Consider the following 16,443-nt stretch of genomic DNA (forward strand, 5'->3'; position numbering starts at 1 on the left):
AGCTCTCCTTCTGCGGTGTTGTCTTCGCGCCGAATGGGAGAAATGCTTTGGACAACATTGGGACACAGGCTTGTCAAAGTCGAGTTTCCTCTTCCTTGCCGTCGGGAATTGGGATGCATTTCTCGATTGTGCAAAAGGACTGAAACTCGAAACTCTTTTTTTTTTTTTTTTTTTTTTTTTTTTTTTTTTTTTTGTCGTGTGGGGAAAGGGATCTAGCATTGGAAATTTCCGGTATTCAAGGAATGATACTTTTGAGAAGGCGCGAGATGCGTTGGGTGAAATTCGCAGAATGGAAAGAGCAGAGGAGACAAGACGCTTCACGGCTCAGGTTTGCTCCGAAGGACTGAAATCTCGTACTGGACACTGCAGGCAGCTTTCTCCCCAATATACGCAAAATCCTCTTCTATTTTCTACCTACTTGCACAAGTGTCAGAACCATGATGACTCCTAACGACAACTTTAACTCCCTCTCAGTCTGGGCTCAAGTGTGGTTTTGTTGTGGTTGTACCTCTTCCCCTCGTCGGTATACCGACAAGAATTGGTCATTCTTGCATCCAAGGTAGACTACAGGTAGTTCATGCTGGTTTCCATCACGTTATCAAATTCCTTCTTTCATCTCATCTTCTATCTCCGCCCGACTGATAAACATGGCGGTTGATGGCAGAACCCTGATGCTTTACCTTACCGGTATTTTCGCGTATCTACTTGGTCTTGAGGTTTTCCAGTCCGCGAATCTCTTCCCTTCACCCCATTCTTAATCTCCGTTTCAGGTCTTTGCTTGATGCCCTAAACAAGATCCAAACCCCAAGACTCCATCACGAACTTCATCACCAGCTTTCTTCGTGAGCCACGAGAGCCTGCAAAATACACATCACACCTTCATCACCATGGCTTCACCTGCCCCGGAGCCGCCGTCCACCGGCGTCGTCGCTTTAGACTCCGCTCACAGGACACTCTCCGTTATCATCGCAGGTATTTCTCACCATCAAATCTCATAGTGTCACCCCTCGATACACCCATACACACAACGTGAAATCAAGCTGACACCGACCTCAAAGACCATGCCACCGACATCCACTACAGCGCCGACGCTCTCTCTCGTCTCACCGAGCTCTTTCCCAGGAGCATCAGGACGTTGGACAATATGGACCAGGTCAGCCATGTATCAAACCACTTCATCTTGCAATTTCCAAATTGGAAGTCTCCCTACAACGATGAAGCATGCACCCTGTACCACACTATTGCCGAGGGCCTGAGCAGATTGCTTATCAAAGAAGAGGTTTACCTCGCTATCATGGCGCAGTACGGCCGCGTCTTGGTGAACAATAAAATCAGAGACAAGAGACTGCTAAAAGTTGAAGGGGACATTGAGCGGTTGTTGGAGATTTTGCTGGAGATAGAGCGAGAGGATGGGCAGTTTTTCGAGAATACCGAGGGTGAAGGTGAAGATGCCCTCGAGGAGGTAAGCGCCGCCGGCTCGTACAAGTGTATGTTCCTCGGGGCTTGGTGTCATTGCAGGCAAGGTCTTCCCCAGAGATGCTGACATGTTTACTTACTTTAGGCAAACCCGACGTCTTCGTCAAGCTTGGGGCATCAAAGCCAGCCGGTTTGGATTGACGAGCAGACGAAGATATCCAACGACGAGCTCAGGTACCAGTGGTTTAATCGCGACAACTATTGTCAGCCGCCATCATTGGTTGCTCAAGACCCTCGCTTGATGACGTTGGTCGAGTTGCGAAAGAATGGGGAGTTTGTTAGACACGCGCTCTTTGACAAGGGGAGTGAGAGCTGGCCGAACTAACTTCGTGACATGTTGTCGCCTACTGGTTTCAGCTTCTAATTCCGAAAAGAAGAAGAAGAAGAAGAGGATCGCGATATTGCCAATATGGAAATGGTAAACGGGTGATCCAGGCCCAGTGTTGAGATTCAAGCTTGATTGATTATTGCTTGGAAGTTATTGCTGTCTCACTTGCGTCTCTACTCTTGGGACTTCATCTGGCGCTTACGGTACTCTCGAAGGGAAAGAAGTGTTGAATTTCGACGTCAGTTGAGTACATAGGGATAAAATCGGGATTGAAAACATTTTGGAGTTTAGATTGCTCAAAATCGAGCGTGGAAACTCGAGAATTTTATTAGGTCTGCGCTAGGCGGCGAGGTCAGCTCGCAATATTTACACACACGAGTTTGGTGTTTAAACAAAACAAAGAAGAAAAAAAAAACTATGGCCACCCGACACGGAAAAAAACCTACCTGAACTCAAGTCCGTATTTATACCTACGTACAGGTATGTTAGTGGCCTCCGAGATGGTAGTCAGGTCGATGAGACGTCAAACTTGACCTCGGCTGGAACCAAGCCTTTTCGACAACACTCGGCGCCGAGATTACCATCACATTTGCTTAGGTTTTGAAAATGGCCTCAACAAATTCTACAGTGGCGAATTTAGGCGCAGGAAGAACGACGGTTGCAAAACGGCCGGGAAATGCTCGACATCGATTTTCCCCCTAGCTCAATGGACCACAGTGCCTGTATGTAGGGAACGACGGCAACGGCGACAAGTAAGTCTACGAAATTGTTGGTTTCTGGATACTTTGTGTCTTCTTTGTATGTACCAGATGCGTGTGGGAAGGGGTGATGACTACAGTAAAAAAATCTCTGTAGGTAGTAGGTCCCATGGTATTGTAATCTTGTCCGATGGAACATTACGGCTATGATCGATACATGTGGGTGAAGATGCGAAGGATTGGGTGCAGTCCGATTGATCAATCGAATATTCGTGGCAGCCTCTTCAGCATGGCCTTGAAGTACGGTGGCAAGGAGGAGGTGAGTTTGGTAAATCCAGTGAACACGTAAAAACACGGGCCAATTTGGGCAACTACAACTGTAAGCAGCTTCTTCTCGGCATTTCGTATCATGACGGCTATGCTCTATTCCTGACGACTGGTGAGAAAAATATTATACATCTCTTTTGGTATTCATTATCATGCGAACAACCGATGTGGATGGTGTTTACACTTCTCTGGTATGGCATTCTTTCTACAAATCTAGCCAACGCAGTACGAATGTGTCTTGATCAAAGGTTAACATTCATTCCTAAAGACATGGCTTACTGAGTAGACAAGTAGTTAGCTGCTTTTCCCAAATCAAGCAAGTAAGTACTGGTCCCTCGAGCCTGAAAGCGTCGATTATCGAGGAAAGACAACAAACGTCTCTCAACAAGATCAAGAGTCCCCAACGTTTTAACCAGCAGAGAACCTTGCGTCAAAGAAAGTAAGTACTTACTCCCATTCAAGAGCACACAAGAAAGCCCAAACAGTAAGCGAAGTCACCGGAAAAAAAAAAAAAAAAACTTGGGTTCGCTCATTCACATCGTCGTATTTCATATCTCGTGTCCACTCACTGCTAGCTACAACCAAAAGCCAAAGCCAAAAATATCTTTAAACGAACATCATAACGCTCCAAACTCCCTGGACATTGATGCCCAACCAAACAGGCCCCTCGCAAAGAAACCCAAGGACAGCCAGCCAGCCATCCCACCATGTACTTTTTGCCTTTCCATACCAAACATAGATCTCGGGTCCATGTATGCAAGGAATACCCAAAGGCCAACCCGCGTGTTTATTCCATTAAACCTTCATCAATCAATCAATCCTTCAATCGTCTTAGGTCATGTCATGTCATATCAGTCTCAAGTGTTGGATGAGGATACCTTGGACAAGGAGATGGGTCTCAGGGATGTGTCGAAGGAAAAAAAAAGTTGGCGTCCCAACGAACAAGTCCGTGCCGTCTTTTTGCATGTTATCCACATGGACGGAACGGTAGCGAGACGTCAGTCAGTCGGTTCAGAAAAAGAGAACCAGTGAGACATAGACTACCACCGGTCTCGATGCCCTCTTCTTCTTGAGCTCCGTTTCCCCCGGTACGGTCCCGGCTCGGTGTTGTCGAGGGATGATGGGGTGTAGTTGTTGTATCTGTGGGCAAGGGGGTGAATGTGTGTGTAATGGGCTGATGTGAGGAATGCCCGCGACTTCTACTCCCGTTGCTTTCATTTTGATGGCTGGCGAACCGGTGTCACTCTCGTTACCGCCGCCGCTGTTGTTGCTGAGGGGGTTAGAATAAAGTTGGAGCCAGGGCCTGAATCAGGGGGCCAGCGGCACGGCGGGGTCGGGGCTGAAAGGTTCGTATTCGGTAGGTCTAGTGACCACTCGTTACTCCCACAAGTCAGCCAACCCAAGCCAGCTATCATGCAATATGCCCATGGATGAGAGCTACCTGATTGCCGCTTTGGTTACCGATGTTCAAACTTCAAGCAGTATGTTGAACGCAGCTGTGCTGGACTCTTGCTGGCGAGTTGTTGTAGTGTTGAAGCATTGGGATTTTAGATCGGTCTGTACCTTGATCACTGGACTCTTTCTGGTACTTCCTTCCTTCCTTGGCAGTATCGGCTATACCCGGCGGCACCGAACTACCCCCGCTGCTCCCAACGGACAGGGCAGAGAGGCAAAGTCAGTAGATGATAAGTGCTCGTGGGTAGCATTTGCCGTGATGTGCCGCAATACCACACCCATCCAACCCGATCTGCAAGCAGATCTATACCGAAATCAGTTATCATAGCGACTGTGACACGAGAGTCTTCCCGGTTCTCGACCGGGGAGGATACTTCGTGAGGCCGGACGTGATGAAAGGTAGAAGGGGTGTGTTGCTGTCTGTGACCATGAAATCCCACCAACGAGAAGAGCAAAAATGCGCTGCGACAACCGAGCTTCTGGACTTCATCCCTCTTGGTGGGTATTCCCAATACCGACTGATGGGCGGACTTTCGCGTGCGGCATAGATGTGTGTTCTGCTTGTATTTCCTCGTTTGGCCAGCCCCGCAGCAGTGGGCGTCAATGTGTTCGGTGCGCAGATGAATTACCGGGAGCTCCCGACCGCGGATTCGTTCCTTCGTCTACCGCTTGGTGCTACCCGAAGGTTTTCCTTACTCTTTGCTTCGTGTCATCACTTTCAGCTCCAATACGATGGTCATGTGAAAAATGCCCAACAAGCTGTCAAAGTGGGGTGGATATGTGAGTGTAATATACGCCCTTAGGCTGTCTTCCCAAACATATGATACCCTCCGTTGGCGCTCAACTCATGGTACGCGTACAAGTCCAGATCAAATCCAGTGCTGCTCAGTGCCGTGCTCGTTGTCGGCAGCGGCGAAGGCTGGTAAGTCAGGTTGTTGGCGGTTGAATAACCAATGTCCTTGAATTGAGAGGCTTTGAGCGCCTCATATTCGGCTTGGAGCGCAGCGTAAGCCTGGCCAAGGGCATTATTGTGTTGTTTGGCCTCATTGAGCATCTGCTCGAGGTCCTTTATCCGTTGGTCCTTGCGTTCGCGATAAGCCCTCTGGGAAGCGCGGTTTTGGGCTCTTCGACGCTGTCGAAAGGCATTAGGTTAATTTTGTCCTGACAGCCATTGTTTGTTCATACAGATCTGAGCGGGAACAACGCAAGATCCATCACATACCGAAAGGACAGACGGGGGTGCATTCTTATATCGGTTTTCTCTTTTTCTTTTAGGCTTCTGCTCCTGGGTCGGTTGCTGCGAGGACTCATCTTCCGACTCCAGTCCTTGGTAGGTGCCGGCATATATATTGGGGTCCATGAAGGAAGCCACATCGTACTGCCACGCTACTGTTAGTCTCCCAAAAAGCACGAACGGGCGATGTATGTACTCACTGGAGAGCTGACTGAGCTTTGAGATCCCGAAGAGTGTACGTCCAGATATCGATCAGATTCCGCATACATGTACCGAAAAGAACTTTCAGAAGTCGGCATATCGACCAAGTGGTTGAAGTCCTCCATTGCACAATGCTGTTGGCTCGTAACAGGGTATCGTTGAGAAGATTTTGACATTTATGTAACGATGGAAAAGGCTTGAGATACGCCTCCCGATCTTGTTGAACAAATAGAAGGAAGGTTAAGTATCGAGCGTTGCTGAATATAGAGTGGATTTTGACGCCTTGTGTGTGAGGATCTCAAGACCTGTTCGCCATTCAAAATTCCCAGGGGCCCCGTTGTTATATACCCATCCAAAGGAACGAGTAGTTCCTGACTCCTAGCTGCACCGGGAAGCTTATTACCCAATGCGGATGGCCCCATTGAAAGCAGTGACGGCAAAGCAAGACAATGTGGTCCAGCCATCCTACAAAGTCCCCAGACACCCCAGAAGTCTGTCTTTTGAGCAGGGCCTGATGAAGAAGTCCACATTTTAGCCCAAATTTAGAGCCTCGACTGTGCATTTTGGTCCACGATGGAGATAATTCGGTGTGCACATCTGGATGTCATGATGCAGGTGCGTAACTTTTGCGTGTAACGCCAATATCGAAGAGAGCTGACAGGGGTGTATGTAGGGAACTCGCATCTACACCACTGCGGGAGACGCTTCTGGTGTACAAAGACCTCTTAAGTGCCATGAAATTGTGCTTTTGGTACAGAAAGAGCTTCAAGTTTGACAGTCAGCAGTATACAGGCGTCCGACTTGGGGTGGCCAGCTTGCCCAACCCAAGACTCCAAGAAGTGCAAGGTACCATAAGCGAAGTCTGACAAGGGTTAAGCCTCTCCATTGCCTTATCAGGAAACTAAGGTGTGACTTTGAGAGGTAGCTTCGAAGGTATAACCGTTGTCGACGGTCATCCTGGGGCAATATCAACACTGGATGGATGTTCAACATCACCATGTCCATTATGTGCCCCGCTGCCGTACGGCCCTGCCGAAGACGACCAGTTTGAGCCTCTCTCTGCCGTACCACCACACGCTCACATCGCTGGATGGGTGCGGAACCCTAGGCAACTGAATTCTTCCTTCAACCAAGGACCCCCAATTTGACTTAACTGGAAGGAGGTAAGGCCGGACTTCAACGATGCAAGCGTAAACGGTGCGATTAGTGAACCATTCGTTGGGCTTTATGCCAAGCCCGGACACTATAGGTGGCGGACGTTGCATCTAAAGAGGCAAGTACGGACACTGTAGAAATGGTGTGAAACCATTGGGTAGACTAACTTCTCTAGGTGAAGCATGGTGGTGCTCCTAGACGATGGACCTCACTGTAGTTCGCTGTAGGTACGATTTCCCGATTCCACACGTGGATCGATGGGAGCTCTCGCCTCGACCCCGAAGTGTTTCTCGGCGTCATCGCCTCCATGATCTAGCACCAGATAGTTGGGCTTATCGCTACTCTCATGCTCAGAAAGGAAGACCGTCAACGTCCGTATGATAAGCCGATTTTGGAACTTGAACAGAACTGTGACAAAGCCAATCAATGGTCTGGGCCGATGCAGATGTGTCTTGGTGATGGTAAACATCTTCAGTCGATGGAGTCTTGCTTAGGATATTGTTGTGGCACCAGTTCCCCCACAGCTTCAGCCCTACAGCGGCGATGCTTTTCAGATGCATTGAAGACAGAGCAAGAAGATCATGTTAAGGAAAGGTGGTAACGTTTCCGGTGCCTTTCTGCGTGATGAATGCGTGTGATCTCATGTGGCCAGTGCGTCAAACGGCAATTCCGTACCGTCTTCTCATCCCGAAGTGATCCAATGATAAGTGAGAATCTTCGGTACGTCCCGGTTGCGGTGCAGCGTCATGCGGTAGTACATAGCAATAGTATTACCGGATGGTAGTTTGGGAAAAAATGAGCCGTCGGTTGTCATTGCCCAGTCTAGGGTATCCGGTCACGTCCCTCGCTGACCCAGCGGATTTCAAGATATAAATCTGCATAGTCGTCAAAGACTCTCGTATTCTCGCTTCTCCAAAGGATCCGGGTGTAGTCGGCTTGATAACCAAACTTGGCCTAGATACAACGTTGCGGGATACTAAAGGGTATCATTTCGTTTCTGACAGCATACAATATCTGTGGGCGATGGGTTTCGAGACAGGAAAATCTAGCCCCGGACACGCCACGAGGATGGGAGGGACGCCCCCCAAGAGCCACCGATGACCCCATCTCAGGCAGCCTCATTCTTTGTAATTCTATTCGCCAATTCTTTTGATGTTCCATCTCACCCTTGCACTCAAAGATGACACTGCGGCAGAGGTGGGCGGCCATGTGTCTGTCATCCGCATTCTCTGCGGCGGCAGCCGAAGTGCGGATCTTGGGCCGTCGTGGCCGTGCGGTTGCAGGTGAATTGGTCGTTGTTGGCCCATGGAACGTATGTAGCACAGTATTCATTGTGAGTATCGAGTTACTGAGAGGATGTCTCCGGGTTTTTTATTCACATTCGGAAGGAATAAGCTCAGAGATGAGAAAGGGCAATAACATCCAGGTCTGAAGCCGACGAGATCGACATACAGGGTTGGACTAGCCATGGAGTTGCTTGCTCTTCCGCCCAAGTACGGTATGATTGGATGTTGGTCCGGTTGAAGCGTGTTGAGAAGGAGTATCGTGAGTATCACAGTAGCTTACTTCCTTACTCAAGTGCGCTTCTCGAGTATCGTGGCGTGTTTGAGCTATGTCTTTGAATCCAAGTAAAACGTTACACAGCGCACAATGGTGGATGTAAGCGAGGTGACGATTGGACATGACGATGGCTGATAAGCGAGGAACGTACTGATGGAGGAGACAGTGATGTCTGTACTTCTAGTGCAAGGTACATGATCTGTTTGTTGAAGAAGCTCCACATCTGAGTGCCCTGTTGAACCACTTGACTAGGAAGAAAAGCGACTGCCTAAACTTTATCTGCCGTACTTGAGACCTGATGCTTGACGATGAGAAAGAGTGGCTTCAGCCTCCCGGATGTTTGGCGCGGCAACATGTGGCTTCAAAATGAGAAGGACCCTTGACGTACAACCCCTATGATAGATCACAATAGGGTCCGAATGCTGATAAGGCCCGGGAAACGCCAGACTTGTAGCGAGAGGACCACTGAGAGTCTTGGTCTTCACCTTAGTGAAAGATGAGCATGCCGTGATCCAACTGCATCAAAGAATACTCGGTCATCCGAGTATCTGGATGTGAAATATGGCTCTTTATCTGGCCATATACCACAAAAGTTCCTTTCTGGAAGCGGATATTTGGGAGTGATTCCGCGGGGGTTGGCAAGGCTGTCGATGTCGCACATATCCACATCATGCGGGCTGCTCTAGGCACCTTGAAAAGCCAAATACGATCAGAGCTTGTGACGGTGCGGCCCTAGACGAAAATGGCTCGGTAAAAGCAAGCCACAACGAAAACTTCAACATCGAAATAGCGCTGAAATATCATGGCGAATTTTCTGAGGCATCAGTTTCACGAATCGTCCTGAAAATATCCGATAACCGAACAACTCCGAGAGACACAAAATGGAAGCTTCTGATGATTTGCCTTTTCCGATTTCGTCAACTGGTACATAGGTGAGTGACACTGGAGTCAGACGCTCGAGCCGTCGGCATGCGCACCCTATGTGTGCTAGTTTGTATTCCATTGAGTTTCCCACTATTGGAGGGCTGTATCCGGAGGACGCCACTGATCCTACCCTACTCGCAACCCAACATGTAAACTGGCTGATGCCTTGGAACATAGCGGTGAAGCTAACAATTGTTGAGTTCGAGGAACGGCGCATCGAGAATAATAACTTGGATTTTTGGCTGGCGATAAAGGAAAGCGTTGCCAAGAATTTTCCCCTTGTACAGTCTTGAGATGGAGATCCGACGCGCCTACGCCAGCACCACGGAAATCTGGTCCTTGATGGCAACGAGGTTTTGAACGCAGCAGAACGAATAGGCCATGATCGCAAATTTCAGGAATTTGATTCGGATCCAACTATCCTAGCTCAAGGTGGGTGCATGTGCCAGTGGACTGTGGTGCGGTGCGTATCTCCGTGATATACCAGGGCGGCAGTGTCTGCGATGCAAGTTCCCTGACATCAAGGAGCTGGTGAAGACGCTGATCCTCTTTTGCGGTTGAACAGTGGCACATTGAATCCAGGACTCCACTACGACGACGTCGACAGCGCCCGCAAGCCGTCCTCGGCTTGGGTCACGCCCTCTTCAAACTCGAGGCTCCTGCTCGTCTCAATGGCTTTTTCGAACAGTCGACGAGCCTCAGTGGCATTGCCGGTCAGACGAGCAATGCTGGCCAGGTTGCACAATGAGGTAGCGCAAGCCTGATCGCATTCGGGGGTCCGATCATCACCCTTTGGCTCATTGGCGTGTTGTCGAGCGTTCTTTGCCCAGCGCTTGGCTGCCTCGAGATACGCAGTTCTTTTCTGGGCTGGTGTTGCGGAAGCCACTTCTTCACCCATGAGGGTATCCACTTGGCTTTGACCGGCAGGCATTATAGGGTGCTGCGCAAAGCAAGCGGCAATGTTGTTCACTGAAGGAAATTGTCAGCTTAGTTGTGCGCAAATATCCGCCACCGAGGATAATGCGTGGTGGAAACTTACTGATGGTAGCGCTGTGGCATTGGTGTTGGGACAAGCGAAGAGCTTGGAAGAAGAGCGGCAGAGCCAGGTGGAATTGCGACTTGGCCTCGTAGCTATGTCCCAAAGCTGCAATATTCAACATTAGCGCGTTGTGGACAGGTTGAGACTGTGAAACGAGGCGAGAAAACTGAGACCACTCACATTCCAAGGCACCGCCAATTTCCTCTGAACTCATCCACTTGCCTTCTCCCTCCTTGAGGCCCTCGACAGTCCGTCTACGGAGCTCGTTGAGAGCGGTTTCGACGGCCCAGATCAGGCGTTCGTGGGCCTCCTCGGGCTTGGCGAGGTAGAAGGAGTAGAGGTTGGCAAGCTTGACATTGATTCCAACAGCCTTGCCAAGAATGCGAGTCCGCCTGCCCCAGATGGTCTCGGGAGTTTCCTCCTGCTTGGACTCTTTAGCGGCGGCAGGCTGCTCAGTTGGATCCTGGGGCACCACAGGCGGTAGTAGTGATGGCGGGATCTTTCCTCCTTCCTTGACGCTCTTCTCCATGAGGTCAACCCAGCGCTTGCAGTCGCCCGAGAGATTCTCTAGCACCTTGACCGCGTTGTCGTAGCTCCCAATCTTCTCGAGCCAAGCCGCAAGCTCGATCTTGATGCCCATGACTTCGTCAGAAAAGGTATCGAGGTGGAGTTCATCACACAGCTCAAGAGCCTGCTTCCAGTACTTGAGAGCCATCTGCTGGTCGGGATTGTAGTTGCTGTAGTACAATGCCCGGCGCAGAGCTTTTGCAATGGGAGGAGGGTATTTGGTGAACTGCTCTGAGTAGAAGTAGGTGAAGTAAACCCGAATGATATACACCATGACAACAGCAAGTGCAGCAAGCCTGGATAACGATTAGCATCATGAAGAGGACAGGAATTAGCTCAAGTATATACGTACAAGACCAGAGCAAAGACCAGCTCTTCGGGGTTCTGACGAAGCATAGTCTTGAAGGTACCATTTCGGAAATTTCTCTTGAGACCACGGAGGTTTTCCACAGCAGCCCCAAGTATGAGACGAGGGATCTGCGAGAGGGGAACGGGCTGGGGCTGAGGCGAGAACTTCTTGTTGGTGTTGTTCTTGTCGACCAACGTCCTCGATGTTGTTTGGAGGGAGCGACATTGTGGAGAAGTCACGGATCGATGGGCGACGAGAGGGCGAGCGTTGTGTATTTGGCCGCGCCTGATGAGCTCAAGACGAAGAAGAAGAGGGGATCCGGATGGTGAGCCGCGAAGGGATCCAGAAGCGGAAAGACGTGCGAGGGACATGGCTGCGGCCCTCCAAGGTAGAGACGGGAGGCGTGCTGTGACAGGGACTGGACAGTGGGTTGTCCTCAAGTTCCTTCCTGAACGCTGACTGGAGCAGCGATATGCAAATGGGAGACGAGGAATGTCAATTAGAGCATGGGCCAAAGTACAAGATAGCGACCAGAAGAAATCTCATAGACGCTTCGTTAGAGCAATTCAATTTCTCATGCGTAGATTGGCCGAGATGTTGGATTGTCTATTTTTTTGAGGTGACGTTGAAAAAGACGGATGCATGGATGTCGTTTGAAGCTTTGGGGAGCTCCTTCCCGTCCATGCCCTGCTTGAGTGCTTGGCGACCTGGCGGACTGCTGTGGACTTTCCCCCGCAGTGTGGTAACATGGGGAGACTCTGGGGGTCCACCCTCAGGTCTCCAACAGCCGTCGCCAACTGCAAGTCATCTTCTAACCCCTGTCCCTGCCTTTCTGTCCGCTCGTTCCTGCCGTTGCCGTTCCGAGGTTCAAGAACCCCCCCGGTCCGCCAGCGGCGTTCCAATGAAGCTTGGCGCTTCTCTTGTGGCCGAGTTCAGTTGACGCCGTGACCAAGAATTGCGTGCGACTGAGATTCAGATTGCTCTTTCCAAGAATCATCACCATTCAGCATTTTAGTACACAGAACTGTCAAGCTCTTGCCATTTTTTCACAGGTATGTTCACTTGAATTTTTCGGTCAGGGTAATTGCGATTTGCCGTTTATGTGGATGGGCTTATCACCGATGCCTTTTGGTTGACGAGTCCTCTTTCCACTTTGAAATGGCTACAAGAGCAATGAATGGCTTTTATGGTACATGTCACTGACGACAAAATCCAGTAACAAGGAAATATTTTACCATTTTATCCTCACAATGTCCGGAAAGTTTGAGCCCAAGGTCCCTGTTCAGTTGAACCCTCCTAAGGACGACCCTATTTCCGTTGAGGAGTTGGCCAAGGCGAACGGTAAGACCTCACTCATCCACCCGGCCGTAGAGGCTCTCCTCACTTTTGATTCTTTCTCAGACAATGACACTGACAACAATCTTTGCCTCAGGTGCTGATGGTGGAAAGTGTTACGTTGCCATCAAGGGTATCGTCTACGACGTAACAGGCAACAAGGCGTACCAGCCTGGAGGATCTTATCACGGTATTTCTTTTACATCTTCTTGCGCCCCCTTTGAAATCTCGGCACCACCTCATTACGACATATCCCTTTTTGTCTACAAGTCACGCCGGTCAATATGTACCTTCGACGGCGAAAGCAAAGTCAGACAATATCATTGCTCGCTCATCGCTAACACCTGTCATGCTCCAGTATTCGCTGGCAAGGACGCCTCGCGCGCTCTCGGCAAGACTTCGACCAAGGCCGAGGATGTCAGGCCAGACTGGCAAGACCTTGATGACAAGGACAAGTCGACGCTTAACGACTGGATCACCTTCTTCTCCAAGCGCTACAATGTAGTGGGCAAGGTCGAGGGCGCAACCAACATGGAGTAAGAACTACGTCTGGATATATGAATACATGTTTCGGTTTTGCTCTCGTCATCCTTTTCTGAAGTTTCACATTCTCACCTGCTAGTAGTAATAGCTCGATACCCTCTTCAAGTTACCCTGGCTCAAAGCTGTGAAATACATTCAGCTAGAAGTAAAGATTCGGCTTCAAGCTGTACTGTAGCTGACACTAGGTCAATCCGCAACCCTCTCAAGTTTATTCTGGCGATGCTTTTTATAACCCCGGCCGAAGCCGCGAATTTTCCCCGCAAAGCCTACAAATCTCCCATGAAGCCCGTCACAATGCTGGATACATCGATTCACATGTTTGATATCATAATGATAAGCTCAGTTCAGTTGGTGCTACCATTTGTTCATTCAATCCCATCCACTTTAACTCCTACACAACAAGTTGCTTCTTTCTGCCACAGTCGCTGAACAACAATCGATGAGTCCCTTTTCTTGCCCGCGTCCTTGCATGAACAAATTAGTTTCCCGTCTCGTGGTGGCACGCCCAGCCGGTAACTAGTGGCGTACGCCAAAGGAGTTTCCCGCTGTCAAAATCCTAGTGCAGGTCACACAGGTGGTGTGCCCTTCCGCTTTCTCGTGCGTCACCAGCCTTTTGCTATTCTCACGGCTTTGCGGTAGGAGGCGCTTCTATTTCGCATTCCTTGTGGGAAAATATTCCGGCCGTTCTGCGAGTCTTCTGGGCGGACGGGATGAAGTCTTGCCTGTCCTCCGTCTCTTAACTGATTTTTTCAACACTTCGATGCTTCATTAGTGCAGCGTCCCCTTGATAAAAGAAACCGAAAAGGGGCTCTATCCTGATATCTTGCAGCTACAAAACACCACATATATATAAATTGATCATGGCATCGTGTCGAGCCAAGCAGCCGTATGACCTCCCAACGGCCGGGGCATTTCAATGCACCCACCCAGACCGTGGCGGGCGCTGTAATGTAATGTACTGTACTTCCAACACCACAAGAGTGATCCTGTGTAGCAAGGAGCTCTTTGGCAAAAACTTAAGTATCATCAGATTGATTCTAATTTTCTACCTCTACCTCAATATTAACCTAGATAGAAAAACGCAGTGTTTCTTGTTTTTCTTCACTCACATCATCAAATGAACCGGACAAAAATAATCTCCGGGCTCGACGTAGCGAAGACGGTGAAAATCTTTTCATATATATATAAGTATACCATCAAGTCACACAAGTCCGCAACTCTTGCCTGTTAATCACAGGGAACAGGCGGGAACCGCAGTCCTATCAACATCTGGTGGCTTCCCCGGCCTTTCTTGTGACGAACATCACTGCAATTTAAGTGATGTCGGAAAATCTTATTTTCCCCTCCGATCCCCCTTCCGCTCCCTTTTTTTCTTCTCTTTTTTTCTTTTGTTTTCTCGTTTTTCTCCCTCCTTTTATTTCTTTTTTTTTCCTTTTTTTTTTTTTTTCCTGAGGGGGTTTCTCCCATGATTTTTCGTTAACACAATGTCCGGTTCACGAGTTTTACATCGCCGCCGCATTACCCTGAACTTCACTGAGTCAACAATGTTCTGCTCATTCGATTCACCCTGTCCCTCGATCCCATTGCTTATCATATTATGAGTTGTATAGCAGGGCTCTGATATCTGTGTATCTCTGATGTCAGTAGATGTTAGTCCATAATAATAAACACTTCACAATGACACGCACTGGACATGCGGGTTTTTTTTTTTTTTTTTTTTTTTTTTTTTTTTTTTCTCCTCATTGCGCATATAAACCCAACCTGATTCTATAACTTCCACTCATACATATATTCCCTTCTACTATCCAGTGTGCCTCCATTAACATCAACAGCCCCAAAATGGTATCTTGTTCCCTAACCATCATCGTAATGACTGACATATGATTCCCCATAAACATTCTCTCATCCCCCCCCCTCCGGAACCCCTTCAACCTCATTACTAGATACTTACAAAATAGCCACCGCATCTCCCCCGTACCTCTAGTACTGCTGATACTGTTCTTGATACCCCTGCTGGTGTCCCTGACCTTGCTGCCCTTGGTCGTTTCCCATATGCATACCTTGCCCCGCCGCTGCCGCCGCTTGTGCCCTGTTCACACACTCACTGCACGGATACGTCTGGTCCCAGACATCCCGGAGCTTCTTGACGTAATGACACTCCTTGTAGGGGTCGTTGCGCGCGCGGTGGCAGTAAGCTTTGAGACGGAACGTGGAGTGTCCACAGGTGAAGACGAATTCGTCAAAGTCACACATCTTTTTTTGTGTGGGGGCTGAGGTTGAGCGGTTGTGGTGCTGGTGGTAGTGGTAGTGGTGGTAGAGTGGTTTGCCTTTAGCTGGGGGTAACGATTAGTTTTAGTCTGTGGCGAAATGTCTAGCTAAATGCTTGGGGGGGGCGCGTTATTGGAATTACCTGTTGTATATATTGTGCTAGCGCCTGTGAAGTGTCTTTATAGGTCGTGAATTATGTGAATCTTGAGCTTGGGATTTTGATAGCGTGGGAACTGAAAGTATTCAGGTGATAGGAGTGTTTCGAGTTTTTGAGAGGCCTGAAATCCTAGCAGGAATCGTTGATCTGGAGGTCCAAGTGTGTGCTGATAGATGATCAGACGTTTCAAAGGTGAGCACCACGGGGGATCTTTATACTCAGATCTGGCAGACTTGTATACAGACCTGGGCACAGTCTCGCAAGCTGCCAGAATGGAGGTAATCATGGCCGTTGTGCACAACGTGCGCAGGGTATATCGAATGTGTAGACAAACATCTCTGTGCGAACATTCGCCTTGATCCCAGAACAATTATTGCTCATGCCAAGTCATTAGCAGCCAGAGAGCGTGGATCTGTGATGTTGGTGGTTGATTTGAGAAAAGAAGAAAAGGGGGAATATCGAGTATGTTCAGCCCCGTGGGTGACAGATCATATATTTGTTCTGTTGTTGTCAAGCTGGCGGTCATGACGATTCGGCAGAGCCTTTGCTGTGGCTTGACGATAATGGCGCTTGTTCATTGATAGTACGTTGCAAGAAGACAGCCTAGGCGGTATAGTATGATTCACTGCAAGCAAAGCACATCGCGTCTCACAAAACAGTGGTCAACACCTGCAGCGGTACAAGACAAACATTTTTTTGGTACGTGGGGGTTGAGTGAGCTTCCCGAAATATCAAGCTACGTTCTCAGATTCGAGTTTCCAGTGGAGATCGGTGCATGTCGTTGGTTCTTTGAGCGATATGAGGCCATGACATGCAAGACATCGTCA

At 49.1% G+C, this 16,443-nt stretch overlaps 5 protein-coding genes across 6 annotated transcripts; 2 read left to right on the forward strand and 3 right to left on the reverse strand.

Annotated features, from left to right (window-relative positions):
- Window positions 1–887: 887 nt before the first annotated feature.
- NCU04209 (hypothetical protein) lies at window positions 888–1,801 on the forward strand (the record flags this gene model as incomplete). Its single annotated transcript, XM_956076.1, has 3 exons — window positions 888–972; window positions 1,041–1,462; window positions 1,562–1,801. 3 exons carry the CDS (start codon window positions 888–890, stop codon window positions 1,799–1,801), a joined length of 747 nt encoding a protein of 248 aa, XP_961169.1.
- Window positions 1,802–5,011: 3,210 nt separating this feature from the next.
- On the reverse strand, window positions 5,012–6,849 carry NCU04211 (hypothetical protein). The gene is made up of 3 exons (XM_956078.2): window positions 5,719–6,849; window positions 5,507–5,662; window positions 5,012–5,416 (listed from the first exon to the last, which is right to left on the reverse strand). The coding sequence occupies exons 1-3, from the start codon at window positions 5,893–5,895 to the stop codon at window positions 5,084–5,086; spliced, it is 666 nt and encodes a 221-aa protein (XP_961171.2). The 5' UTR covers window positions 5,896–6,849; the 3' UTR covers window positions 5,012–5,083.
- Window positions 6,850–7,844: 995 nt separating this feature from the next.
- On the reverse strand, window positions 7,845–11,966 carry NCU04212. Of its 2 annotated transcripts, XM_011396333.1 has the most exons (5): window positions 11,317–11,966; window positions 10,578–11,260; window positions 10,398–10,502; window positions 8,586–10,327; window positions 7,845–8,490 (listed from the first exon to the last, which is right to left on the reverse strand). In XM_011396333.1, exons 1-4 carry the CDS (start codon window positions 11,682–11,684, stop codon window positions 9,948–9,950), a joined length of 1,536 nt encoding a protein of 511 aa, XP_011394635.1. In that variant the 5' UTR covers window positions 11,685–11,966; the 3' UTR covers window positions 7,845–8,490; window positions 8,586–9,947. The 2 variants fall into 2 exon arrangements, with proteins under 2 accessions (XP_011394635.1, XP_011394636.1); XM_011396334.1 differs by having other exon boundaries at window positions 7,845–10,327.
- Window positions 11,967–12,227: 261 nt separating this feature from the next.
- On the forward strand, window positions 12,228–13,519 carry NCU04213 (progesterone binding protein). The gene is made up of 4 exons (XM_956080.2): window positions 12,228–12,365; window positions 12,530–12,654; window positions 12,746–12,838; window positions 13,007–13,519. The coding sequence occupies exons 2-4, from the start codon at window positions 12,564–12,566 to the stop codon at window positions 13,186–13,188; spliced, it is 366 nt and encodes a 121-aa protein (XP_961173.1). The 5' UTR covers window positions 12,228–12,365; window positions 12,530–12,563; the 3' UTR covers window positions 13,189–13,519.
- Window positions 13,520–15,171: 1,652 nt separating this feature from the next.
- On the reverse strand, window positions 15,172–15,444 carry NCU04214 (hypothetical protein; the record flags this gene model as incomplete). The annotated part of the gene is made up of 1 exon (XM_956081.3): window positions 15,172–15,444. One exon carries the CDS (start codon window positions 15,442–15,444, stop codon window positions 15,172–15,174), a length of 273 nt encoding a protein of 90 aa, XP_961174.3.
- Window positions 15,445–16,443: the final 999 nt, after the last annotated feature.

This window comes from Neurospora crassa, linkage group V, assembly GCF_000182925.2.
Source record: "Neurospora crassa OR74A linkage group V, whole genome shotgun sequence".
NCBI lineage: Eukaryota > Fungi > Ascomycota > Sordariomycetes > Sordariales > Sordariaceae > Neurospora > Neurospora crassa.